The 25,708-nt window shown below is 60.2% G+C and overlaps 1 protein-coding gene and 1 long non-coding RNA gene across 2 annotated transcripts in view; one reads left to right on the forward strand and one right to left on the reverse strand.

The window, feature by feature from the left end:
* The window catches only part of PUDP (pseudouridine 5'-phosphatase), a 31,658-nt gene extending 10,047 nt beyond the window's left edge, over positions 1-21,611 (forward strand). Inside the window, exons 2-4 of the mRNA XM_037157410.2 lie at positions 10,888-11,106; positions 12,435-12,664; positions 20,136-21,611. Of these exons, the coding sequence (XP_037013305.2) occupies positions 10,888-11,106; positions 12,435-12,664; positions 20,136-20,312 (626 nt within the window). The 3' untranslated portion in view covers positions 20,313-21,611. The remainder of the gene's footprint in view (positions 1-10,887; positions 11,107-12,434; positions 12,665-20,135) is intronic.
* On the reverse strand, positions 5,625-8,201 carry LOC128628599 (uncharacterized). The gene is made up of 3 exons (XR_008393028.1): positions 8,058-8,201; positions 6,870-7,166; positions 5,625-5,844 (listed from the first exon to the last, which is right to left on the reverse strand). It is a non-coding gene; the product is annotated as an uncharacterized LOC128628599 (long non-coding RNA).
* Positions 21,612-25,708: the final 4,097 nt, after the last annotated feature.

Below are 25,708 nucleotides of genomic sequence, written 5' to 3' on the forward strand. Positions count from 1 at the left end.
GTGTGAATGCCACGGTGCAAAAGGCTTACTCCTGTGTTTCGTGTTTTCAATCTCTTCGAACGTCACTGTGCAGTTGGAAAAAAGGAAAAACGGTTGGTCCAGGATGTATCTTACTGTGTTCGTTTTCTATCCCTGGGGTCACACGTTGGCACACACTAAGGGGCTCACGGCAACACAGCCGTGTTGCGTGGCATTTCTGGACATTGCACCCCCCAAGAGGGTGAATTTGGTGAAGGGGCTGGTGGTGCCTTCCCTCCGCGGGCGCTGGGGGAGAACCCAGTTCCTCGTCTTCCCCGGCGTCCGGCTGCTGCCTGCCTTTGTCGCTCACAGGTGCCCCCCTTGTGTTCAGGTGCAGCGGCGTTTCGCCTCTCTGACCCTCGCTGTTTGGTTCTGGCATCCGTAGTCGTCGGCTGCCCTGTGTGCACAGCTCGGTGGTCGTGACCTAGGTTTTGGTGGGACGGGCTTCCGTTTTCATTCACGCCGAAGCGTCTTCGGATTTCCCTTTGTGAGCGTTGCTTTGTCCATTCAGGAGTTCGGCGTGTGCTCTTTACTTCCTACACGTTTATGAACTGTCCTAGTTATTTCCCGTTACTGACTTCTGACTTTGTAACTGTCGAGTGGGGAAGCACTTTGCACGATTTCAGTCCCTGGTACATTCAGCAGTAAAACCGGTTTCCTGTGCCCTGGAGCATGTATGTTTCCTTATGGCTGGGCAGTACTCCTGCACCCCTGTGAAGGCTCCGTGTATGTGTGTGTGTGGGGGGGCTCCTCCCACAGGACCCCCTCCTGCCCCCTGGCCACCACGGATAATAATAAGTCCACCAACACATGATCTGCTTGGGGAGGAGAGGTGGCCGATCTCTCAGAGGAGAAGGACCAGGAGCCTGTTCCTCAATGGGCTTTTACTGGGTTCATTTTGCACAGGAATCCAGGTAAAGCTCATCAGTCATTGTCTGGCAGTAAGGATCAAACAATAGACCACATACAAAGAACTAGGAGGGCTTATTCTGAGTCAGGCTTTGTTAGCTAAAGGGCCATAAAACTTTGGGAAACAAACTCATTTCCTGCTCGGACCCTTATCAGAAAACTGAGAGCATTCTTAGCAAAGCAGGTTTCACAGGATTTTATGCATTCTTTCTCGGGCCTGATCGCCTGGGGAACCCGCCCTTTCCAGCACAGGGCCAAACCCACCTCCGGCATTGTTTCAGGTTTAAGTCAGGCAGGGGAAGTAAGGCAGCCAAGAGATTAGGAGATTCCTCCCAGACAGAATGAGGACTCAGGCTATGTCCAAGCCGAGGGGTGAGGGTCCATCACCCCAACTCCTTGCCTGAGGGCCCCTTCATGACCATGCCTGTCTTAGGTCGTCCCTCCCTTGAGGAATCTTACCTGTCATTGGCTAACCGATCAAGCATTAGGGGCCAGGCAGGGTGAAGTAAAGGGGGAAGAGGTGGTGTCCTTTCCAGGGAGATGAGCTTTGTCTCCTTAGTGGCTTGTGGTTCAAAGGTCTCTCACTCAGCCTTAGCCCTGGGGGGTTAGAGCTCCTGAAACTAGGTGGGCAGTTCCCGACATCCTTGCTGTGTGGAACGGGAGTCCTTCAGGGGCTCAGATCAAGGCTCGTATTTCCTGCTTACCTGTCCCTCTTGCTCGGGCCCCTGTTGAACGGGCAGAATTGATGTCTCTGCCCTGTGGGTCATCTGAGCCTCCCTTCCATCCCATCGGTATTTGTTATGGCTTCCAGCCCTGTTAGGTCGGACAGATGTGTATCCCGGAGCTGGTCCTCTGGACGGGATGAGCTCCGCCTCAGTGGGAGATGCTGCTCCTTGGTCTCTGGTCAACGTGTCTATGGAAGTCTGTCTGCTGTGACACAGCCCGGCTGGGCCTCTTCGGGTTCCTGTCCGCCTGGTCACCTTCTCTAGCCTTTGGCTTTACACTCTCCTGTTTTTAACATGGTCTCTCTTTACTTTTGGACAGAGGAGAAGGGAGGGGAAAAGGGAGGGACAGAAGCATCAATCACTTGCCTCTCACTGGCCCTCAAATGGGGACCTGACCCACAGCCCAGGCATGTGCCCTGACTGGGAATCAGACCAGCGACCTTTCAGCTCTCAGGCCGGCGCTCGGTTCCCTCAGCCCCACCAGTCAGGGCTGCTTTCAACCTTTCTGTGCCTTCAGTACAGAGGGTGAGTTGTGCACACCCTGAGGTCGGACTGGATGTTCTGTCTTCAGTCCACCTTGCTAAGCTTTACCTTTTCATTGGGCTGTGGGAACATTTACAGTCAACTCTCGGACAGCTTGGGGGTTAGGGCCCCGACCCCCATACCTGCAGTGGGAAAAAGCCCTACTGATCACATGGGCAGTCCGTGAACACATACGTTGTGTGTTGGATGTGTGGCACGCTGCACTCTTCCAGTAGTGCAAGTGCAAGAACACGTTAGGACACCAGTAAAGAGGAGGAAGGGCATTCGTAGTGTTCACTGAAGGACGCCCACGGCGGGGGTGGGGGTGCACCCCTGCTCCCCCGGGAGAGCTCCATCTCTGATACCACTGTTGGTGAGGCGGCCGTGCTATGTGCGCTTTCTCTCTTGTTTTCTCTATGTCTAATTTTGTTGTTGTTCGTTTATTCCTGCATTGCTGCCTTCTGTGTTGTTAACCGCGTAGTTCCCCCTGCTCCGTGTTTCATCCTCTTCTCCTTTCTCTTCCTGTGTCTGCCTGTGGTCGTTTTCCCTGTGGGGGTTCTGAGGATGACGACCGACACAACCATGAACTTGGCCGTAGTGTGAACACAGTGTGAGATTCACCCAGAGGAACCGCGCTCCCCCAGCTCCCCCTTTTTCCAGTGGAGATAAACCACCCCCGCCTGCGAACCGTGCAGGCCCTGAGAATGCAGTGTCCTAGGGGGCTCTCTCCCGTGGCATGCGGAAGTCATCACTGAGAACAGCTGCCAAAGCGGTGCTGAACTGGGCACGGGCTAGCGAGCCAAAACCCCCCTGTGTGACAGCTGCTGCATATGTCGTGTGTGCAAGTTTTCCCCAAGGTAAAAATCAGTGATTCGGGGGTTCACTGCTACGTCCAAGGTAGAGCTTGCTGTGCTTTGCTGCGGCCTATTCAGGTACTGAACATAAATCAGGTGGGGGAGGGAAATGCCTGCCAGACCGTAAGGAGACTCGGCCATCCTGTCAGGCGTGGGTGTGAGCAGGAGATGTGTCTTCGGAGAAGGTCGCTGGGTCCCCTCCCCCTCTGATGACCGTGTCTGTGAGCGTGCTCCTGACGCAGTGCCTTCTGCATAGCCTTTGGTTTGCATGGGGAAGGAGGAGCTCTGGCCCAGGCCTGCCCTGGCCTCCCGGCCGCGTGGGTCCGGGGCCGGCCCTGCACTGAAGAGGCAGCAGGACAGACGCTTGGTGGATGAGCCCAGGTTCCAGACCAGGGGACAGAGATGCGATCCCATACAGGATGTGTGCCCCCTGAGACTCGGTTCGACACCTGGTACAGGAAGCTGAGACGGGAAGGGTGGCAGGAAAGGGAGAGGCTGTGGACAGCGGGGACCGGAGCAGAGACTGGGAAAGGTCCCGAGCTCGTGAGCACAGGCCAGGCCGGCCTTTGAAGGGGAGACAGCTGTGCGCCCCGCCAGGGCATTCCGACTCTGCCCCTCCGTTGCCTGCATCCTCCTCTTGCCTAAGTGCACACAGACGCATCCGGTCAAGCCCTTCCAGCCCCACACCTGCCAGGCTTAGGACTCGCTCTCCGTCGGACAGCTTGACCCGAACACCCTGCAGCTCCCTCGAGGTCACTGATCAACACGACACCTCTTCCCGCTCCCACTGCTGTCCTGTGCCCACCTCGCAGTGGGACAGGCCCGTTGTGCTGTCCCCGGCCAGCAAGGAACCTCCCCGGCCCACCCCTTCCCCCCACCGGCCGGCCCGGCCACCTACCTGTGGGTCCTTGCCATCCGAGGAGCCGCGCCACTCCCGTGGACAGGCCGCCGTCACCCCCGGGAGCCCGGGGACTGCTCTGCTCTCAGCGATGCCTTCCGGCTCACCTGCCCCGTGATTAGACGTGAGAGGGTGTGGAGCTTGCTTGTCACCGACACCGCGTAGGCGTGGATGGGCGAGTCTTGACACTCCGTGGGGTAAGTGGCACCGTCCTGGGGGTGACGGGTCAGATGTGTGAAAGAGGCACCCCTCTGGGCAGGGCGTCCGGTCCTCTGTGTGTCGCGGGGCTGAGTCTGTGGGCAGTGTGGTCTGTGTTCACGAGCCTGCAGATGCAGCGTGCGTAGAGGGGGCGAGTCCTCCTGCCACAGCACAGCAGGGACTGCGGGCGTGGGTCCCAAGTGCAGGGAGGCCACCTCTCGTAGGGGCCGTCCTGGCTGTCGGCTGCCCTGTGCACACAGCTTTGCCGCCGTGACAGATGGGTGCCCCTGTGACGTGCTTGCGTGGTCACTCATCCCACCGCGTCTTCTAACTTCTTCTGCAGTCACTCCTTTGACCATGGACGAGTCGGGTGTGTGTCGTTTAATTTCTCTATGAATTTCCCAAATTTCCTTCCATTACTGATTGCTCATGTCCTTTCATTGTTGAGTGCGGAAGGACTTGGTGTGGTTTCAGCCCCTTGGAAAACTGCCTGGGAGGCCACGTCCATGCTCCAGGGAACACCTGCTCCCCCCACTGGAGCCTCCGTGTGCCCCCGTCCCCGCAGCCCTGCCCTCTTTCCTCCACGCTCCCCGCCACTCCGCATCTGAACCTGGGCAGGTCGGCTCCAGCCTCCTAGAACTGTGGGTGGGGTCACACCGGACGTCCCCTCTCCCCCCCTTCTTTCAGTGAGCGCACGTTTCCGTTAAACTCGCCCATGTGACTGCATGTACCGGTAGTTTCATTCCTTGTGATTGCTCGTGCCCTAGATGAATCCTTTACTTTTGAAGAAACTGCTAAACTGTTTGGCGAAGGGTTTGTTGTTGTTGTTGGATAGCATATTTAGTGTGTCACGGCTGCTGTGACAAACTGTCACAACCCTCATGGGAAACAGCACAGGTTTATTACCTTACTTAGAAGCCAGAGGTCCAAAATCAGCAAAGGTGTTGAAAGACTTGCCTTCCTTCTGGATGCACTGGAGCAGAATTCGTTTTCTTGCCTCTCCCAGCTTCCGGGGGCGCCGTGTCTTTGGGGCCACGGCGTTCCCGGGTACCCCTCACTCAGCCTCTGCCCCTGACCTTCGTCCCCCTGGAGTCTGGCCATCTGGTTTCCATTCTTCTCAGACAGGCCCTGGTGACTGCATGGGAGCCACGCAGGTGCTTCGGGACAGTGTCCCCACCTCAGCATCCTTTGTGCACCCCCACCTGCAAAGTCCCCTTTGTCACATAACGTCCCATACGCACAGGTGTTGGGTCCGACAGCGTCAGCCTCTTCGGGTGGGGGGGCTGCCACCGGGTCATTTGTCTCGTCATCGAGCAGTGAAGCTGGGTTCTCTCTCTGGATACAAGTCCCCTGAGTGTGTGTGTTGCAAATGTTTCCTCTCAGCCGTGGCTGATCTCTGCTTTCCGGATGGGGCCGTGTGACTTTCACGCCCGCCCCTGCACCTGTAGGCCCCCGGCGGCCCGTGCCCGCGTGTCGTACGAATGGACAGACCCTGCAGCGCACAGTTGCAGGCAGGCTCTGCTGGGCTGGCTCCTGCACGTCGCGGACTTCCGGTTCTCCCTTCAGGTGTGCGGTCTGCAGGGTCGGCCTTCGTTTCCCCGCCGTGTGCAGATGTGTTCCCTACAGATCCGTGTGGCCCAGCCGCACTTTCAGTGCGGAGCTCGTTCTTTACACCTTGCCGCGATAGCGCCCACAAAACTTCTTAGACCAGCATCCACGCCTGTTCAATAGAGCAGTCGATGATACCGGTGAGTCATTAGCCTCTGATACCCAGGCTAATCAGAGGTTTCAGCTCACAGACGCTCACTCTGCCCCAGTGCGATCTCCGATCTTTGCTTTAAGCCGTCGCATGCACTGCTGTCTGGAGTGCAGACGAGCTTGCGGCCACGGAAGGATCCCCGAGATCCCCGAAGGCTCTCCTCTGAGCCTGCCGCAGCCGGCACGCGGCTACCGTGAAGCCAGTGCTCCGGGGCTGCCACTCGGCACGCTGCTCAGTGACGCGCCCCAGTCGTGCCCGTCCCTCCGTGCCAGGAAGCACCGCGTGGTGCACGCAGGCTCGCCCGAGTCCACAGAGAGGGTTGCTTTGGCAGGAGCACCGCGGCCGGGGCCAGCTGACCCTGGCGGAATGTGCGGGAAGCTGCTGGGAGCCAGAGCACACCGCTGGGGTCAGGTCACGGTCGTGTTCTGCGTGCCTAGAGCCAGGGACCCGCGCACGGCGCTCACCACCTGTTGCCAGCAGTGCATGCCGGGAGGTTTCTAGGAGTGACTGACCAGCCGGCATGTCATCTCGAGTGCGGAGAAGCCGGAGGCCAGCCCAGGTTTCGGGCAAGCCACGTCAGCCGGCCCCTGCCCGGGCTCCCGAGACGCCTTGCCTGCACTGGCTCCCGCGTCTTCCAGTGTGGTGTTTCGGGACCCTGCCCTGCTGGCCTTGCTGCCCTTTTGTGGTCAGGGGGCTGGTTCTGTGACGCCCTTCCTCAGACTGGAAAGGCTCTGGGGACCGCCCAGTGAGGACCCCCTGCTGCACTGGGCCTGCAGGGCCTTCCTCGGAGTCAGGACCAGCCCCCTGACCGGGCCTCCGGGCTCTCCCACCACCTCCCCTTGCTCAGCCCCTGGACTGGAGCTGGTTCTCCGTCTCGGCCCCCCGTCCACAGAGGGATGGTCCCATTCGTGCATCCTGTCACTGGTGTGCTCTGGTCACCCGTGCCCACTTTTCACTCCCAGGTACGTGTCCTTTCAGCTTCTTACCTGCCCGTGCCACACCTGTAACAGCTAGGTCGCGTGTCCCGTTGCCGTCACCTCTCTCGTGACGCCACCACACCGGGCAGACTTCTGCTCATCGGGAATGCAGGGCACTGGCAAGGTCTCTTGTGTACAGTCCTGCTCTGAGCCGCGGCCGGGGTGCTGAGAAGGTGGTGGGCTCTGTCCCAGGTCAGGGCGTGTGCGGGAGGCCGCCGGTCGACGTTTCTCTCCACGTGGACGTTTGTCTGCCTCTCTCTCTCTCCCTTCCTTCCTGGTGTCTTCTCTAAAGTCCATAAACAGATCCTTGGGGGACAATGGAAAAGAAAGTCATGCTTTCACAAGTGAAATAAATGAGAAAGACAGATTCCATATGGTTCCACTTGCATGTGGAATCTGAAAAACAGAAAAACAACGAACAAACAGAACAAAACAAAAACAGACTCCTGGAAACAAGGCCAAAGGGAAGGGCGGGCAGGAGTGGGAGGGGTGGGGGATGGGTGTCGGGAAGGGACCATCCTCTATGACACTGTGACCAGTGTCCCTGGGCACAGGTGCTTACTCGGATTAGTGGGTGCCCTGGACAGGTAGAGAGAACGTCAGATCTCTATGCTGCACACCTGAAGCCAACATTAGCAGTATAGATTGTGTACCAGCTCTGTGTTAAAGAAACCTTGCCTTCATGACAGACTTGCGAGGATAAATCTGCTGCGGGGGTGAGGGCAGGAAACAGGAAAAGAAGTGGCAGGTCAGGCAGCCGCGGAGGGAAGGGGAAAGCAAAGCCTAGGTTCCAGGATTCATTCTGCAGAGCAGTGTAACTGGTACTGACAAGTCTCCGTGTGGCACTGGTCACGTTCAGCTTTCCTCGGTTCAGGTGGGTTCATATTGTAAACTCGCCAGCCTCATGCAGCACAGGACCCACCCACTCCAAGTTGACTTGAGTGAACTCCAGTGAATGCCAGGCCCCCCTGGAGCACACGCCCGGCTCTATCCCACGGGGGCTGGATAGAACCCAGGGAGCCGGCCCCACCCCGGGCAGCCGAGGACAGCAGAGCCCGTCGCACCCAGGAATGGGCCTTCCACAGCCGCCAGCCCAGAGCAGCATATGGGGGGGGGGGGGGAACAAAAGCAGTCAACTGAAAAAAACACAAACCCAGAAAAGCAGGGGAAAAAATCCTTTCAGCCATCATCAGTTACCTGCACGCTATGAAAACGACTTAGACGCTTCACGACACCAGCACTTTTGTCGGAATGGCGCGTGTGCTGGATTTTTCTTTTCTAAATTAAAGCCGTTTCACATTGTAGACGGGTCGTTTTCACCGCACGTAAGAGCACTGCTGCGTTTCCAGGAGAGGGGAGGCGTGCAGTGCCCTGAGTCTTCTCTGCCAAGGCCGAGCGCGGGATGACGGCCCTTCCAGGGGAGCCGGACTGGCTCCCGTGCCCGCCAGGCACTCCGCTCTGGTAACAGAGAACACCGGCCGCCGGTAGACACCCTGCCCAGCCCCGGTAATTGGAAATTAGAAAAGAGTATTTTCAAGGCATATTAACTTGGGAGAGAAAGCATTAAATGGCTTTGTTCAAGGTGCGCCAGATAAGCGCGTCATAAGCCAATAATCACAGTGCCGGTTCAGCGTGCCTTTTCTCAAACCCGTGGAGCCGGTTCTATTTATACTTTCTAATTATTATTTTAAAGAGGAAGTAGAACCTATATTCCGTGGTAGCCACAATTTCCGGGAGCTTTGGGGCGTCCTGCACAATCAAGCCCATCAATATTCCTGATACAGAAGTGGGTGAGGGTTCACGCTCAGTGCAGGGAATACTAATCCACCCACATTTTGCTGCTACAGGAAAACTTTTCAGTGTCCAGGAGTTTCTCAATCATGCAATTGGGGAGAAGGGGCTAGTCCCTGTGCCAGGCCGGGCAGGCAGTCGCCGAGTGTTTAAGTGTGTTTGTGTGCCAGGGCGGTGCGATACTTTTCTCGGTGAGTGGCAAAGATGTATCTTTTTAATTGAGCCTGAGAAGGAAACAGCTTTGAGGCCGGCGCGGGTGGGTTGCTCCAGGTGCGGCACAGTGTAATGAACTTGAATGCTTCGCCTTTGCCCATGGGAACAGAGTGTGCTGCCCCTAAGGACAGGACCAGCCTTTCCCACGACCGGCAAGCCCGGTGCCTCCCTCTCTCTGAGGCTCACGGGGCCCCCTCACCTGCAGCACTGCCCGGACCCCCAGCCGCGCGTCCCCTGGGGCAGAGAGGACTCCTTGCGTTTCTTCAGGAGACACCCCTCGGGGCCTGTGTGGCTGTTGTGTGTGCCACACATGCTGGGTTCCCTGAGGTACGACCGCAGAGGCGTGATGGAGCTTGCCACTCCTGAGCGGGGACCCACGTGCGTTCAATGACCTGGTGCAGCTGCTTCATGCTCCATCGTCACATGAGTGTTAGCGTCTGGAGAGGTGTTTTCTTTGCAGATGTTGCCCCTTTAATTTGCAGTGTGCCCGTCGTCGCCTGGAATAGTCCCATTTGGATCTCAGGGCTTGTTCAGTGAGCTGTTAGACCCTGGCTGTGCCATGAGGATTTGGGTGATTTCCTGTCCACTGTGGCGAACGGGGGCGGGCTCTGCCTGGTGAGGACGCCTAATCCACGGCTCTGCCTTCTCACGAGAAACTCTGCCATGGTTTCAGCTGCCAGTCAACACCGTTTAAAGCATTTTAAAGGGAGAGAGCTTCCTTTTTCTGTCTTTGGAATTCACTTTCTCCCACACTCCTTTCCCCTTTCCCACCCCTTGCGTTAGCAAGAGCCCCTGGATCATCCCCACGCCATCCCGCCGGCCTGTCCCTTTGCCTGCCTGCCGCCCTTGCCCTTGCGACGCCGCGGTGGTTGGTGCCTTGCTCGGGCCTGCGTTTTCCTTCTCCCTCTCTGCCGTGTGCTGGGTCTCCCAAGGAATATGTATCGCAACGGAAAAAGGAGTTGCGAACCGGGACTGTATGTTTGTCTCCGCATAGGGAAACGCAGCTGCAAGCCGTTGAAGTCCCACGCTGTTTTCCGGATCATTGTCACGCGAACTGCACAGATTCCAACCAGAACCTGAGCTGGGCACGTGGCTTCGTCCTCCAGGGCCCTGAGGCTTCAGCAGCGGGGGCTGGAGTCGTCAGCGCATTGGCTTTCACTGTGGTGCAGGGACCGCCCACACGGCTACCAACCAACCATTGGCTCGCCTCGGTGTGTCACTTCCGCATGGGCGGGGCTCTCTGAACTGGGCGTGGCTCGCACCTCCACGTGGGCCGCTTGCAAACATCAGTGGGGGAAGCTGCACTGAGTGCGTGCTCTCGGAGAGCGCCTTGCGTGGCTCTCAGTCCTCACACGCCTGTCCCTCGGGCCCCGCCCCCAGTGCCGCGATTGGCCAGACTGGCCCTGAGAGTGCTATAATCATGTAGTCTCGGCCTGCAAATGCACAGGGGAGACATGATGAACGCAGACAGGGGGTGCTGTTGATTGTAGTTCGCCGAACTGTGCCTCAGCGGCCCAAGCGCTGTTACTGTGTCCAGTACTGTTTGCGGTGAGCCTGTACTGCGGCTGGCGTGGGCTGGGGGCTGAGCCCGTCCCCCGGGGATCGGATGCTCTCTCCGGGTCAACAGGATTGGGACTGCGTTAAGTTTCGGGCGCCCACCCGCTGCCTCTGAATGCTGGCTGGGGATCCCCCCATGTGGCATCAGCGGTGTGGTGTGAGGATCATGGGAGAGGGAGGGACAAGTGCAGGGAGTGTGTGTTCCCCGCTCGGGGCTGCAGAGAAGAGTGTGTCCTCGCGTCTCTTCACGGCAGTGCCCGCAGCAGGGCTTGCCTGGGGGGGTGGGGGGGGTGGGCGCTGGCCGGGACCCTGACCGCGGAGGGCCGGCACGGCGTCCCTGCGTGCTGCGGTCTGTCTGCACGCTTAGGCAGGTCAGGCGTATACATGCTCATCCGCGGGGACTGTTCGTTCCGGTGGCACGCACCCGAAACCGCTCCACCCCATCGTCTCGCCTCTGTTTCTGCAGACACGGAGCGGTTCTATTCGGTGGTGTTCCAGGAAATCTGTGGCCGCTACGGGAAGCAGTACACCTGGGCCGTGAAGTCCCTGGTGATGGGCAAGAAGGCCCTGGAGTCCGCGCAGATCATCATAGACGAGCTGCAGCTGCCCATGGACAAGCACGCGCTGGTGGAGGAGAGCCAGGCCCGGCTCAAGGACCTGTTCCCCACGGCGGGGCTGATGCCAGGTGCGGCCCCCCTTCCCTGTGCTGGGCTCCGGGTCACACCGTGGTGCTGCTGGAGTGCGCTCTGCCCCGGGGGACCCAGGGGCTCTCCGGAGTGCTCCATGGGCAAAACTGCGCGCTGCGCCTCCGCCTTGCCTTTTCAGGGTACCTTAAAATAATACTCATTCTTTTCGCTGAGCCCCGGGGTTCAAACCCATCAGGGTTTTGTTTGTGCCTGTGTCATATAAACACCGCATTCATGACAAAATTGCTTCAGAATTGCACCCGAATACATACATGCCTTTGTCTCTTTTCTTTTAAAAAATCAGGTACAGTAGTAATATTCCAGCTGCCCCTGAAATTTGAACAAATTGATGGTACACAAGCAGCTAAATCTCTCCAAACAAGCTGAATTAAAAAAAAAAAAAAAAGGTTAAAGACACAGCATAGTTCACCTGTCACGTGTCTTAGACCCTTCCTCTCTCCACCTGTTTTCCATGGAAGGGAAAGGTGACTTTTCTCTCTGGGTACTTGCGAACTGCAGATCCATCAGAACAGCCCCAAGTTTCTCCCTCAAAGTGCAAGACCGAGGGTGTTCTAGATTCCAAGGCCAACAGGTGCTTAAAGATGCAGTACGACTTAGTTTCAGATGCTTTCAGGAAGAAAGGTGAACGCTCAGCCTTTCGAAACCCTGGTGAGGGGGAGAAGAAATGCGCAGTTCCAGCTGTAACTTTGGGTTTAAAATTGTGTGAGTGCCCATCGCAGTTTTTAATGATGTTTCGGGGGGACCCCAAACGACTGGGATTTATTAGAAGTTGTGTCGTTACTCTTACACGTCCAAGCTTCTGTCACCTGGAAAGTCCTCTTCTTCGGAGGCAGTGCACAGACTGAGACGTTTTCCCCACTGCCCCAAACAGGTCTTGCACCGGTCAGTTTGGGTGCCTCTGGGTGCTTCTCACCACCCTATACGCGGGTCAAAGTGCTTTCTGCGGAAGAACACATTTTGTGGAAAACACCGGAAGTACGTTCTCAGCCTCAGACACCCCGCTGGTCCCCAGGGCCCACTGTGGGTCACCCCTTTCCCGCAGCCCCCAAGCCTGGCGGGCACATTTGCACAGCAGAGGTTCCGCAGGCCCAGCATCGTTCCTTTGCAGGAGCATCGAGGTCGGTCCCTCTGGGAAATGCTGAGGTCCGAGGGCGACTCAGAGTTCTGTTGTGAGGTCACGACCCTGTGTACACAACAGGCCCGGTGTGTCGGATCAGACCAGCCCAGCAGAGGGAGCCGTGTGCCCGGGGTCTGGGCCGTGGCCTTGCCTGCCGGCCTCCCTGAGCCCTGCCCTCCTCCTCCCCAGGGGTGGAGAAACTGATCCGCCATCTGCACAAGCACCGCGTGCCCATGGCCGTGGCCACCAGCTCCGGGACCGTGTCCTTCGAGATGAAGACCCGCAAGCACAAGGAGTTGTTCGGCTTGTTCGACCACATCGTCCTAGGGGACGACCCTGAAGTGAAGAACGGCAAGCCGAGCCCAGACATCTTCCTGGCCTGCGCGAAGCGGTTTTCCCCCCCTGCCCCCCCGCACAAGGTATGCACAGCGCGGTGGTGGTGGTGGGGGGAGCAGCCGGCCGCGGGGGCGTTGTTCTGAGTTGGCTGGGCCGGGACGTCTAGGGATCCCTCTGGTGTAGGGGCCACGCACGGTGCCCGCAGTCCCATGTGGGAGGCGCACGGTGACTTCACGTGAGATGGCGGGGAGCACAGCGCCCAAGTCACCAGGGCAGGGACACCCCCAGGTCTTCCGGGAGGCGGGCACACGCCCGACGCACGCACTGTGGTTTTCACTGGACACGCCCCCACACGCGCAGTCAGTGCCGGGCCGCTTCCCTTGTCTGTAAACACAGGCGTGCAAGTGGGTGTTCACGGCAGCACACATGTGTGTCGTGCAGACTCCCTCGCCTCAGCCACAGGGCTCGTCAGCAGCTCCTGTGAACTCAGCTTCTGCCCACGGCGACCTGCGCTCCCCCTCCCCGGCCGCCTTCCCGCGTCCCCTGTGTGTGTGAGGGCGGTGGCTGTGGGGCCCAGCAGTGTCGTGAGGAGGGACAGTCCAGGCGGCCCGGCCACTGGTCCCTGCGGCCCGCGGAGTGTGTGGTGCCCGTCCGAGGCGCCTCCGCCCCGGCAGGGCCTGCGGGGTGTTCTACCACAAGTCCCACAGAAACGAGGGCTTTCCCCACAACCTCCGCCTTGCTAAGACGCTTTGCACGCCTCAGGTGCCACCCCCCCCCCCATGCCGTTTTCTGCACTCGGTGCAGGTCAGCGTCGGTGCGTCCACCAGGAAAGTGCAGTTGGCACTGGGCCCACTGGTCCCCAACGGCTCACAGCACGCAGGTGCCCACCGCGGCCACGGGGAGCACTAGGAGCAGCCGCACACATGACACGACTGTCGCTTTCTCTGCCCCTCCGAGACCTCAGGCAGGCGGACTGCGGCTCAGGCAGTCAGGGGAGGGGGGTCTTCCCTCTCCATCCCCACGGGGAGGCTCCACCTACCAGCAGCGTGTTCCTGCAGACACGGTCTGCACGCCTCTGCCTGGTGCAAAGCTCCGGCTCTGCGGGCACCGCAGGCACCCACACCCCGCGCAGGCGCACACCTGCACAGGCGCCCGGTGCCCTTCGCCAGGCCCCGCCCAGCGGCCGCCGGCTCTACTTTTCACCGCCCACGTGTGGGACCCGACAGGCAGTTTCTGTCGTCGGAGACTGGCGGCTGCGCCATGCGCATTGGGAGAGGCCTGCGGCTGCACTGCGTCGCTTCCTCTGACCCTCCGCGGCTGCACTGTGTGTGCACCGCCCCAAGTCCCGTCTGCATCCATCACTGGTTACCCCCCTTTTATGCACCCTGCCCCCGCAATGCCCCACAGTGCTGGCCCTCAAAGCCCGGGCCAGGGACCTCCCGCTGCCGCCCTGGGCTCCCCAAGGTCTCCAGGTCAGGACCATACTCTGGTCGTCGGTTAACTAGGTCCGTGGGCCCCTAGTGACTGGCGTCCGGGGCCGAGGGCTGCACGTACCTCCCGCGTTGGTGACGGCATGGACAGGTTTGTCCTGAGAAAGCCCGCCCACCTGCCTGTGGGCTCACGAGCTGGTCAGTAGTTTCAGCCCCTGCCTGCATCCTGGCCGCACGTCAGCCTGTCTGCACAGGACGTGGGCGGGGGGGGGGTGGGCGATGGCATGGACGGCCCCCTGCGTCCGGGATGCCCCACAGGCCCTCCACAGCTCTCTCAGGGGCAGGCAGGGGTGGGGCCTTGGCAGTCTCGGGTGGCGGTGCGCCCCTGCCAGGAGCAGCCTGATCCCTGACACCTAATGGAGCCCGAGGTCTGACACTCAGGGCCCTGGCGGGGCGCACTTTCTGGGGACAGCCTCCCTCCTGGCTCCTTTGTCCTGCACTGGCCTTCCTCAGAGCCTGAGGGGACGGCGAGGGAGTGGGATATCTCTTCCTCGTCTTCTAGGGACACGGATCCCGTAGGGTGAGGGCCACCTTTCCCCCTCAGGGTTCCTGAGCACCCCGTCTGCGCAGGCAGTCCCAGTGCGGACAGGACTTGACGCAGCTTTGTGGGGTACACCACCCCTGTCCGCCTGCCTGTCCCATGCAGGCACGTAACCTCCCCCAGGCTGAGGCGGCCATCCGCCCCTTCCCACGGGGAGCCCTTGGCGGCCTGAGGTCCCACGTGGCGTCAGGGCGCCACGGGAAAGGCCCCGGAAGACCAGGTGACTCTGCCCAACTGCCTGGACACGTAGAGGAAGTGGAGAACAGTGCGCAGGCGCTGTGGGCCGTCTGCAAACTGCGCACCCTGGCTTTCTGACTCTCCGAAGTGCCCGGGGCTTTGGAGAGTGTTGCCGGGCTTCTCAGTCAGTGGTCCCTGCCCGGCGGGCGGGCACAGGCTCCGGCCATATCACTCAGAGGGAACATCACAAAAAGGTGTTGCCGGTCTCTTTGAAGTCCTTGGCTCAGCACCGAATTTATGTGCATACACTTTAAAAGGGATACCAACCGCGCCTCACAATTTATTTTTCATGAATGAGGTGACAGCATTTCCTAGGAAGCTGAGCACCCATGTGTAAGGTTCTTCCGAGTTTTTTCTCCAAAGGAACAGGATTCCATTCAGTGGGACAGTTAGTTCATCCATGTATCAGCTTGTAAGGGAAGGGTTCTGTCAGTGCTGGGTTTATACTCTGATTTTCAGATGAGTGTTAGTTCAGTGAGTCAGTAGCTTTGCCCTGTGCAACAGACATTGAGCTCACAGTCAGACAGTGTTACATACGGGACCACAGCACAGCCGGGGTCTGTTTCATGGGTAGGTACGTGGCCAAGTGCATAGGGAAGCGGGAGAGCCGGGGGAAAAAGATAGACAGACAGAAGTGGATGTGTGGGTGGGTGGGGGGATGGATGATGAGTGGATGGAAGGGTGGATAGTTGGATGGACAGATGAATAATACAAACAAAAATACTAAGGAATAAAAAATACTTGTAAATGTTACCCTTTTCTGCAACATTACATAAAGGTTTGTTACTTGCATAAAATCTGATAAAGTGCATACGCAGCCCACATCCCAATGTTGTGGTACTTACTTAGTTGTAGGCAATTCAGTGGCAAAGAATATGCAGAGGAATTGACCGTTCGATGATAGAGCGGTTGATCCAAACGCAGTGGAACATAGTTTCAGGGCTTCTCCAAGTTGCCAGGTGTTGCACTGTGAACAGGGCCCCGGGTGGTTACAAAATTAGGGGGTAGAATGAAATGTGTTGCAAGCAGTGACGTGCGGAGGAGTTTCCAGTGGCCCAGTTCAGCTGAGCGTGGTGGTGAACCAGCAGGTTTGGTCAGCACCCCTGCACGCCCGCATCTGCAGAGCGGACCTGAAGTGGCTTCCTGTGCAGTTTGTGTCTTCGCAGGCGAGAGGCGGTGCGGTCCCGTCTGATGCAGCCTTGGCTGTTTGCACAGGAGCGCGGTGTGGCGGCTGGACCCTCGCCATGGTGTGCAAGCTGGGACCTGTTAGCACGCGCCACGCCAGCTCCATCTGGCCAGGGCTCGTGGGAGGGAACAGGCCCCCGAGGGGCTGATGGGCAGGGCTGCAGGGTGCCCGTCCCTTGTCACTGTGCAGCTGTGCCAGAGCTCCTCAGCTGTGTGGCCCCCGTGTCCTGAGAGCTGTGAGCTGTGCTGATGTGTGGGAGGCCCGGCGCTGACGGGACGGGGTAGGGCAGGCTGCCCCAGAGCCTGCCCTGCAGGGGGACGGGCTGGGTGCCTGGGCACCGTGACACCGGTCTAGGACGGGCTGTGTCGAGCCCCCAACGCCTGCCGCATCAGAAGCTTCGGCCTCAGCTTGCCTCGGCGTCCACTGTACCATCTTCCCAGCTGTCTTGTGCTTCTCCAGTGAATACTTATCCCATCTACGTGGGTTCCCTGCCTGCACTGCCGCGCACGGCTTCCCCTTCACGGAACTTCTCGGTCCTGCGGTCCTTGAGGGCGGTCCCGTCCAACCCCCTTCTCCCTCCTCAGGTGTGATGCGCTGCCCAGGGTGGACAGAGCTGAGGACACAGGCCGCGCACAGCATCTTCGGAGAGGGCAGCTCAGCCCCTCCGGAGCCGCACCCCTGATGGGCCGCCCCTTCCCCGGGAGACGGAGACACCACTCTTTCTAAATTAAAGGCCTCCAGCTGCAGTTTAATTAAGCTCATCTGTTCTCCTGGAGACGGAATTCAGATACGTTTTAGCCAGCAGCTTGGTTGAGTGAAAAGAACCTTGGATTCTGAGGGCCCTGGCTCTCTTCCTAACTTTCTCACCTGCCTGCCCAGGTGACCTTGGCTTGACCTCTGAACGTCTCTGGCTCAGATCCCGCCCAGGTGACTCAGAGGGCTGGGCCCACCCCTGACCCAGGGCTAGGGCACTCTGCCCAGCCTCTGTCACGTTAGGTCCTGTACAAGGAGGACCCTTCCGCCTGCTCCCCACATTCAGCGGCCAGCATCCCAGGCCCTGTGGGTCCCAGGGCGCCTGGCGGGGCGCGGCAGCCATGCTTCCTGGTGCAGCCCAGCTGGGAGATGAGGTTCTCCCCAGGAACTGCCCTGATGTCGGGGGTGTGCCCTGGCATGCTGGGCGCTGCTGCCAGAAGGCAGTCATTACTGCTCGTGGCCTCCGCCTTGCCCCTGCCTGTCAGGGCGAGGGGTGCAGCGGGGTGGGGGACCCTCAGGCCCTGAGCTGTCCAGCTTCCACCTGCTGGCAGCGGCGGTCCGCGGGCCGAGGGGGGAGCCTGTGCAGAGCCCCACCAGCATCCGGCCAGTCGGCCGGAACGCACCCAGGGGCGCAGCGAGGGCCTGAACCTGCGGGAACAGGGAGGTGTTCGCAGAGGGACCGAGTTCGTGCAGACAGGCTTTTCACGCGGGCTGGGCGTGCGGGGGGGGGGGGGAACTGTCCTCAGAGCGTCCGTGTCCACATGAGAGGACAGACTTCCTGCTTTCTCAGTCTTGCTGCTGCCGAGCAGCTCAGTGAGCTGTGATGGGTAGGGAAGGCTTTCTCGGGGACGCACACAGACTGACCCTCTGGCTGCGCGTGGGCCAGCCCTGCCGTGTGCGTTCACACAGCCTCTGGGACCTCCGCCGCCCCAGCACCCCCAGAGGTGTGCGGTCAGGAGACGCTGCCCTACACACTTCCCCAGGGACCCAGAGTCCTGCTCTGCAACTCGGCTTCCAGGGACGGGGGCAGACCCGCCCTTGAACCCCGAGCACACCCAACTCGCGGGGTGCTGCTGGCCCTGGGACCCAGCACGGTGGCGTTTGGTGGCAAGCCGGTGTCTGCTGTCGGTTTCCGCCCTGCACGTGCCTGCGCTTCACCCTGTCCGTGACAGCGCCTGGCGCGACCCCAGCCTCTCCTGCCCGGTGAACCTCACCCCCCTGCCGTGCCCCTGTTCCTGCCTGTCTCTGTTCACTCGGCTCCTGCCGTGCGCTGCGCTCTTCACGTTGCAAGGGGGCAAACTCTGTCTCAGCGTCTCCACACGTCCCAGGCGAATTCTCACGTGCGGATGTGAAGGGCAGAGGCCCCGCAGATGTTGTGAAAACTCGGTTTGCCGGCACCGGGGGCATGGGCGTGTGAGAGGCAGGAGGGACGTGGGCTCGGCTGCCACCTGCGCTCTGGGGCTCTGCTCCTTCCCTGTGCTGGAGCCACCAGCGTCTCCACCTGTCCATGCCGTTAGCCGGGCAGGTGGCTTACGAGAGGAAGCCCGAACCAGGCGGCCTGTCTGCCCAGCAGTTTCCCTGCTTAGTAGTGGGAGAGCCCCGGCTACAGGCACAGCCACGGACGCCTGTCCCCGGGCCCCATCCTGCTGAGCTGGGCGCATCCCCTCTTCCCGGACTCCATGGGCCGCCCCTGCCACCCACCATGCCCTGTGCGCTCACCACCACCACCCCAGCTCAGAGTGCGGGCTGCACCTGCACTGTCCCTGCTGGAGCTGCTGGGACGGGCTCTGAGCGGGGAACAGAGGTGCCAAGGAGCCGTGCCCACCCCGAGGAGACAGAACGTGTCAGAAAGACAGCACGCCACTCCCTGCCCTGCAGCGAGCTGTGAACGCTGGCACGCACCCCTCCCCTCCCCCCGCCCTGACGCTCTGGACCAGGACGCTGAAACTTCAACCCCTCAGAGAGCAGGAGGGATGCCCTCCCCGCTAAAAAAGCCCTTGGACCTTCAAGGGCTTAGCCAGGGTCCGGAATGAAGCAGTCGGGGCGTTGGAATGAGGTCGAGTCGTCACGTTAAACAGCCAGGGACGGCGCCATCCTGCGCGGGATGCCTCTCACCTGGAGAACTGAGGACGGCTCTGGGGCAGCGACTTCCAGGTCAGATGGAAACCAGCGGGTCGTCGCCGAGGCAGCCGGCTCAAAGCTGGGACAGCAGCCTCCAGGAAAATCTGAGCATGAGTGTGAGACAGAGAGAGGAGGTCTGTGCGTCCGCATCCTCCCTCTGACCGCAGGCATCGGAGGGCAGAGCTGCTGGCTCAGAGGGCACCTGCCACCAGTGCCCTGAGCCTCTCCAGTCACCAGCCTGTGTGGGGGGCTGCTACCACTCTGGGTCCCGACATGGGGGGCACGTTGCTGTGATGAAAGGCGTAAAGGTGTGGGCGCGGTCGTGGTGGGCCAGGAGGAGAGGGGGGGGCGCCGTGGAAGGGTCCCAGTGCTGCGCCCTGAGTTCCTGTCCCTGTAGCACAGCCGTGAACCGGGGAGCCGCTCTTGGCGGTGACAGGAGGGCCCCGGCCCCCACTCCCAGGTGTCTGCCTGCACATCTCCACTGAAGACACTTAGAAAGCTGCTTTCACAGGGATCTGGGGGTCCTGGGGGTGCTGAGGCTCAGCACCAGTTTCCGAGTGCCGTTCGCCTGGCAGGGAGGGGCACAGAGCGGACACCCCGGCCTGCCACGCCATGTGCTTTATGTCTCCAGCCCCGCCGTGACAGCTAGTGCCACGGGGTTCGCCGGGTGCCCACTTCGGCTCCCCGACCGTGCAGCGCACAGATGGCGCACTGCAGACGCGGCTGGGATAGGGTGACCCTCCGCGAGGGAAACGGCGGGTTCCCACGGTCACAGGGAGGGGAGCGCGGTCACAGGGAGGGGAGCGCGTACCTGCGTGCGCGCACTGGTGGTGCGGGAGACTCGGTTTTGTAATCCAGCACCTGCAGGGACCTCCTGGGTCAGCTCTGCGGGCCCCTCACCGCACGTCCCCGCCCCCAGTTTCCTATCCTGCTCCGGATGCTTCACGATTGATCACAGAGGTATCTGTGGTTCCAGTAACATTTTTAAACCGAGGGCCCGCCCTGCCCAGCTGCAGCTGCCGTGGCTAATGCATTCCCTGCGGCACAAGAGCAGCCTCCAGCGAAAGAGCCTGCGCCCTGCTCACAGCAGCCACAGCCGCAGCCACGGCCTTGAACGGGAAGCCCCGTCTGCTCCCGCCCCCACCGCAGCACTGAGGTCTGAGGGCTGCTGTGGGGTCTGCGTGGGCACAGGCCGTCTGAACCTTCTCTCTCTCCCCGCCCTGCAGTGCCTCGTCTTCGAAGACGCTCCCAACGGGGTGGAGGCGGCCCTGGCAGCCGGGATGCAGGTGGTGATGGTGCCCGACAAAAACTTGCAGCAAGACCTCACGGCCAAGGCCACCCTGGTGCTGGGCTCCCTGCTGGACTTCCAGCCCGATCTCTTCGGGCTGCCGCTCTACGAGTGAGGGGCTCCAGCCCTGCGTCTGCGGGCACGCCCACTGCCCCGCCCACTGCCCGCCCCGCCCACTGTGCCGGCCACACTGCCCCTGCAGCCACAGAGGAAGGCGGACTTGTGAACGCCCCTCCCACCATGCTAATGACCCTCACTGCGCCTGCAGACCGGCGGGAGCAGAGCCCCGCACTTCCCGTGGGGCAGTCACCGCGTGCTTGCGCTCCGGGGGTGCTGCAAGGGTCACGTGCACTGAACGCACGTACGCACATACACGCTTACACGCAACTGCACATGCATGTATGGTGCGTGTATGTGCACACACCAAACCACATTCCCGTACATGGAGACAGCGAGACATGATGGCCATGCGTACCGTCCCCCACACCCTGACGTGTGTGTGAAGCGCTCATGTACATGTCTGTGTTCTTCAGTGCACATGTGTGCAGGTGTGTGTGTGCACACATTCTGCACTGCTGCCCCCAGCCCTGTCCCTCGTGCTGTGGCTGCCGACCGCACTGAGGGCCACTTATGTCGCTTTCTTGTCCCAGGGGCAGTTCTCTTCGCTTTGTAATCCCAGGGGCCATTCTGTTTGGTTTCTGACCCGAGGGGCAACGCTGCTTGGTTCCTCCTCCGCGCAGGGAGAGCATGGCACGCACGGGCCCCTGGGAAACCACTCCCGTCGTTGGGAAGTCCTCTCCTGGGGTGTCCTCAGAGCCCCGGCTGCACCTGTGTTCAGAGGCTGCCTCCCGCCATTCTCCATGCGGGCTCAGCGCAGCCCGGACCGCCCGCCCCCTTCAGGGGCGGTTCTGTTTGTGGCCCGTGCTGGGGGGCCGTAGGCTTCGACGCCAGGTGTGACCTGGAGCCACACTGCTCACGTAGCAGCCCTGAGGCCCTGGCCGTGAACCCCTCTCTAATGCCTACTCTCCTGCGATGAAAGGGAGAACCCCCACCTCAGGGCTGTGCCTGCCCTCGCCCCCTTCCACACCGTCTCTGTCCTTGTCACGGGGCTGCTTTCCTGCTCTGCAGGGTGCAGAAAGGCCGGGGTCGTGCATGTGACGGCCGGGGGAAGGGCGCCTCTCCACGGGGCCTGTGCCGCGGGCCAGCTTTGCCAGGCTCCACCAACGCTGACTCCCGCTCTTGCAGCCTGCGCCTGGGACCCCTCCCCGCCGACCCCTCCTCACGTCCGGCTGCTTCCCTCAGTGGGTCATTTTACTTGAATACAATGTTTGACGTTTGTTCACGTTATATTTGTATGGAAGTATGATTTTTGCCTTAAAAATGATCCTCTAATAAATGAAAAACCTACGTGCGACTAGTTGACCTTTTTTTTTAAAAGCCCCTCAAACTGTGCTCACCCTGAAATGGGATCTACGTGTTTACATGAGACCTGGCGTCTTTGCCTGGAACTAAGGCCCCTCCGGGAAACGGCCCCTCCTCTGACCCGGGATCTGCTTCATCGGAAACATTTGCCCCAAGGTTTTCTCATCCTTCAGCCATCTCACATAAATAAGACAGAGCGGCTCTGTGCCCCTCTGCGAGATGTAGGCCCCAGGTCAGCCCAAGTATTCTCTGGGGTATTTGCAATCTTGAGTGGGACGGCCCTGGTGTTTTTTGTCATTTGAACCATCTGCAGCTAAACTCCGCCTTGTTCGACCCAGGACACATTCTGCCGCTTGCTGAAGGCACGCACGTGTGTTCTTACTCCCTCACGCCAGGCGGGCCTCGTCACCCGATGTGAGAGCTGTTGTTGTGCAGAGTCACCCACAGGTTTCCCGGAGGCGGAATGCACAGTCCGCACCACAGGGACTCTGGCCGGGAGAGGTCAAAGATCAGCTGCCGCCCTGTGTGTGCTCTGAGGGGCGGGCAGGGGTTCACACCAGCAGGGCAGTGGTGCTGGGTGGGCCCGGCATCTCACTGTGCTCGTGCGTTGCACACCCTCAGGAGTGTTCCTGGGATTGCCGGCCACCTGCGGAGGTGGCCCTGTCTTTCTGTCCTCGGTGCCCCCTGAGTGCGACATCCCTCACACGCGCTCATGTACTGCCCAGCGGGCATCTCTCACCTCGGAGCTCCTCCGTCCAGGCTGAGCGACCGCATAACAATGTCCCAGAGACATGTGCTTTGCCCTCGAGAGAACCACCGCGTTCACCAGCACGGGCCTCTTCCCGCTATCCCGCGGTACTCACTGTCCACGCTCGGGTTTCTGACCACAGTGCCAGTTCTCAGTGCTGTCTCCCAACCTGGAAGACGAACTCGCCCGTGACAACGAGCTTTATGACCAAGCGTAGGGCGCTGTCCCTCTTTCTAGTGACTGCTCTGCCAGACAGAGTCTGCGCTGCCCAGACAGAGTCCAAACCCCGTAGCTGTGGAGCAGGCCCGCCCCCAGCAACCTTGCCAGTGCCTGTCTCGATGCTCGCCCTGGAAGGGACGGTGAACTGTGAAAGGACAGAGCATCTCCAGTGACACGGACTCCCACGGCGACCCCGGCTCTGCTCCTACCCCAGGCACCCCGTCCGCCCCAGCCAGCTTCCTCCCCGGTGAAACACGGGTGAGAGGGACTTCGCAGAGCCGGAGCAGGGGCGTCCAGCCTCTCGGTGTCTCTGCACCACCCTTCAAGGAGACCTCTCTCGGACGCACCCCATGCATGGCAACACAGAGTCACACACAAGAAATCTCATCACGTCTCCAGTAAATGCACGACGCTGTGTTGGGCCGCATTCCCAGCCCCCCGGGCCGCAGGTCAGACCCCCCGGAAGGAATAGATTGTAGTCATGTACAAACGAGCACACTCACTACCCCACGAGCCACGTATCCAGCAGCAGTTATTCTCCCCTCCTGCCTCCTCCTCCAGCCGTGTGGCTGATGGCAGGTGATTGGTTTACAAGGGATCTCCGCGCGTGGAAGGGCACCCACGGTGTCTGAGAGCTGACCCGCAGCGCGCCCCGGAGCCCTGCGGTTTCTCCTGACATGCTTTCATCGGCTGCATCGTGTTCACAAAAACACTGGCTCTGTGGCCCCTTCGTGCATCGTGGGAGGTTTCCAGGGGTCCCAGCCCTTCCCGTCAGAAAAACTCATCCGGATGGAGTGATTCTGAGACCCTTTCTTAGTCTGCTGTCTGACAGGCCCCCCGGAACCTTCCACCGCCCCATGGGACAGGAGAGTATAGACCATACTGCTTGTCTTGTCCTGGGGGCAGGGTAGAGTGGGGGCAACATTATTTACTCTGTCCTGCGGGATGGGAGAGTTAAGCAGAAGGGTTCACAGCAAACCGAACTGGAACAAATCCGGACAGGATAGATCTTGGGGTACCCGTCTGGGTCAGCTGGACTCATCACCCCATGGGCGCTGGCCCCTGGGTCTTTTTCTCAGCGGCAGGGCCCACCTCAGGTCCCTGCGACCAGGGTCACACACATGTGCGGACTTGGGGGCAGGCGGCTGGGTCACCCAGTTTCATTCGGTGGCTCATGGAGTGAGCACAAGCTCTCTGTGCACCTCCGGGCCTCCCGTGTTTCTGGAGAACGGAGTAGCGGCCCCTCGTTTCCTGCCTGTCCCCACCATGGTGGCCGCCCATGACAAAGGCCATGGAAAGCGGCCGCTCTCTCCCCTCACTACTGAGCACCGTATCTAGGTATTGCTTTGCCTCCCTGCAAGAAGCCACGAGTCCCAGGGGCCACGTGGGCGCCCAAAACACTGAGGATAAAGCAAGCGTTTTTATAAAGCCTCTCCAATCACCTACCAAAAGGCTAACACTGTGTTTCCCTAGGTGACGAAAATCGTCAAGATCAAGTGAAGAACCCTCACACTGCCCAGTCTCCTGACATACGTGACGCCCTGGGAAACAGCCGTGTACCTTTCATTATTAGAGAACCTCGTCAAAGGGATGGGGAATCCCTGTAACGCAAAGTCACGTAAAACGGCGCATCTTCAAGGTCTGGGTGCATGAGTCTTAGTGAAGTCAGACTAGGCATTTCACTCACGGGAAGAACACGGGCTTCTCTGTAGACTGAGTCCGTGCTGTACGGGGGGTGAAACACATTCCATTTGAAAGTGGGAAAGGAACTGAAAGGGAACCCAGCCATCGGCCAACGTTCACTGTTGCCACAGAAATTCCAGTGAGCGGATCACACCCTTCAACCCTTAGTCTGATGGTGTCAGATTCTCCCCATTGTCCTGGGTCTGCACGCGGATTCATTTCCCCGTCTGGTTAATGACTCTGGCGCATGCGCACGGGCTACCGCGTTCTGCTCGGACTCGTTCTTCCCCCTGTGCATGAGCTTTCCTGGGGCTGGCCCGGGCTTCCTAGTTGTGTGTATGTAAGCTCCCTGAAGGCAATCTGCCTCCTTTTTCTGCTGCCGTTACGGTTAATTCTCGGTCTTGGGACTTCCCACAAACGCTTGGCTTTCTCCCCAGCTCACCTCTTGGGGTCTTTGCATATCACCAAGCAGGTGAAGTTCAATGCTTCTCAGTCCCTGTGACCCGGGAGTGCAGCTGGGGCCTGGGCCGTGCCCCCCACAGGAGAGGGCCCGGGGCTGGGGGGCTCAGCTGAGCGGCTGCACAGAGAAGCCAGCACTGGCTGGGCCTGAGGGAAGACTTGGGGGTGGAGCACCCCCTGCTAGTCAGCCTCAGATTTCTCACTGAGCCCAGAACGCAGGCACAGGGGCACCCAACAGGAGGACACGACCTCCGCGGAATCCAGCCAAGCAGGGGTGAGGACCCCAAAGGGGCCAGAGAGCCAGCATCTGGCGGCTCCGCGGGAGGCCCAGGATGGACCCGCCACTGTGTGCAGCCCAGGAACCGCCCCCGCCCCCCAGCTGCCTTCGGAAAAACGCTCACCTAGAGACAAGTGGCAAACAGACTGTTGCCGGCATACCAAAAACTCGGGGAAAACACTGTTAATTAGTATAAAGTGTTCACATATGCCAATCGCTTAAAAACTGCAAAATACGTTTCTGCCTAAGTAGGTCATCTGCACATTTGTCAAGGGGCGGACGGGTGAGGTGAGAGGCACTTGGTATTGATCAGCCTGGGTCCCCGCGCCCTTGCTTTGTGCTCGCTGCGTCCCAGTCCCTGCCTGCAGGGCCTGAGAGTCCTCCCAGTGTCCTCGAACTCCTCCCGAGGACACTGAGGCCCAGTGAGGTGACGTCCCCCACTTAGTTCCGCGGTGGTGCTCACCACTCGAGCTGGAAGGCACCCACAAACCTTCACTGGTCCCCACATGACGATCTTAAACCACAGGGAGAAAGCGCACACTTCCCCGGCACTGGTCCATCACCGCTTTCCTGGCCTGGACCCCCCCTGTGGGCCCTGCCTGGGGGCGGGAGTCCTGCAGGGGAAGGTGTCCTCCCCGCGCCGGCTCAGGCCACACACAGAATCCATGCCCGCCTCAGCGGCACCGTTGTATTTCAGCAAGAG

The sequence above is a fragment of the Artibeus jamaicensis genome, unplaced genomic scaffold, assembly GCF_021234435.1.
Source record: "Artibeus jamaicensis isolate MK-2021 breed Jamaican fruit bat unplaced genomic scaffold, CSHL_Jam_final contig_859, whole genome shotgun sequence".
Taxonomy (NCBI): domain Eukaryota; kingdom Metazoa; phylum Chordata; class Mammalia; order Chiroptera; family Phyllostomidae; genus Artibeus; species Artibeus jamaicensis.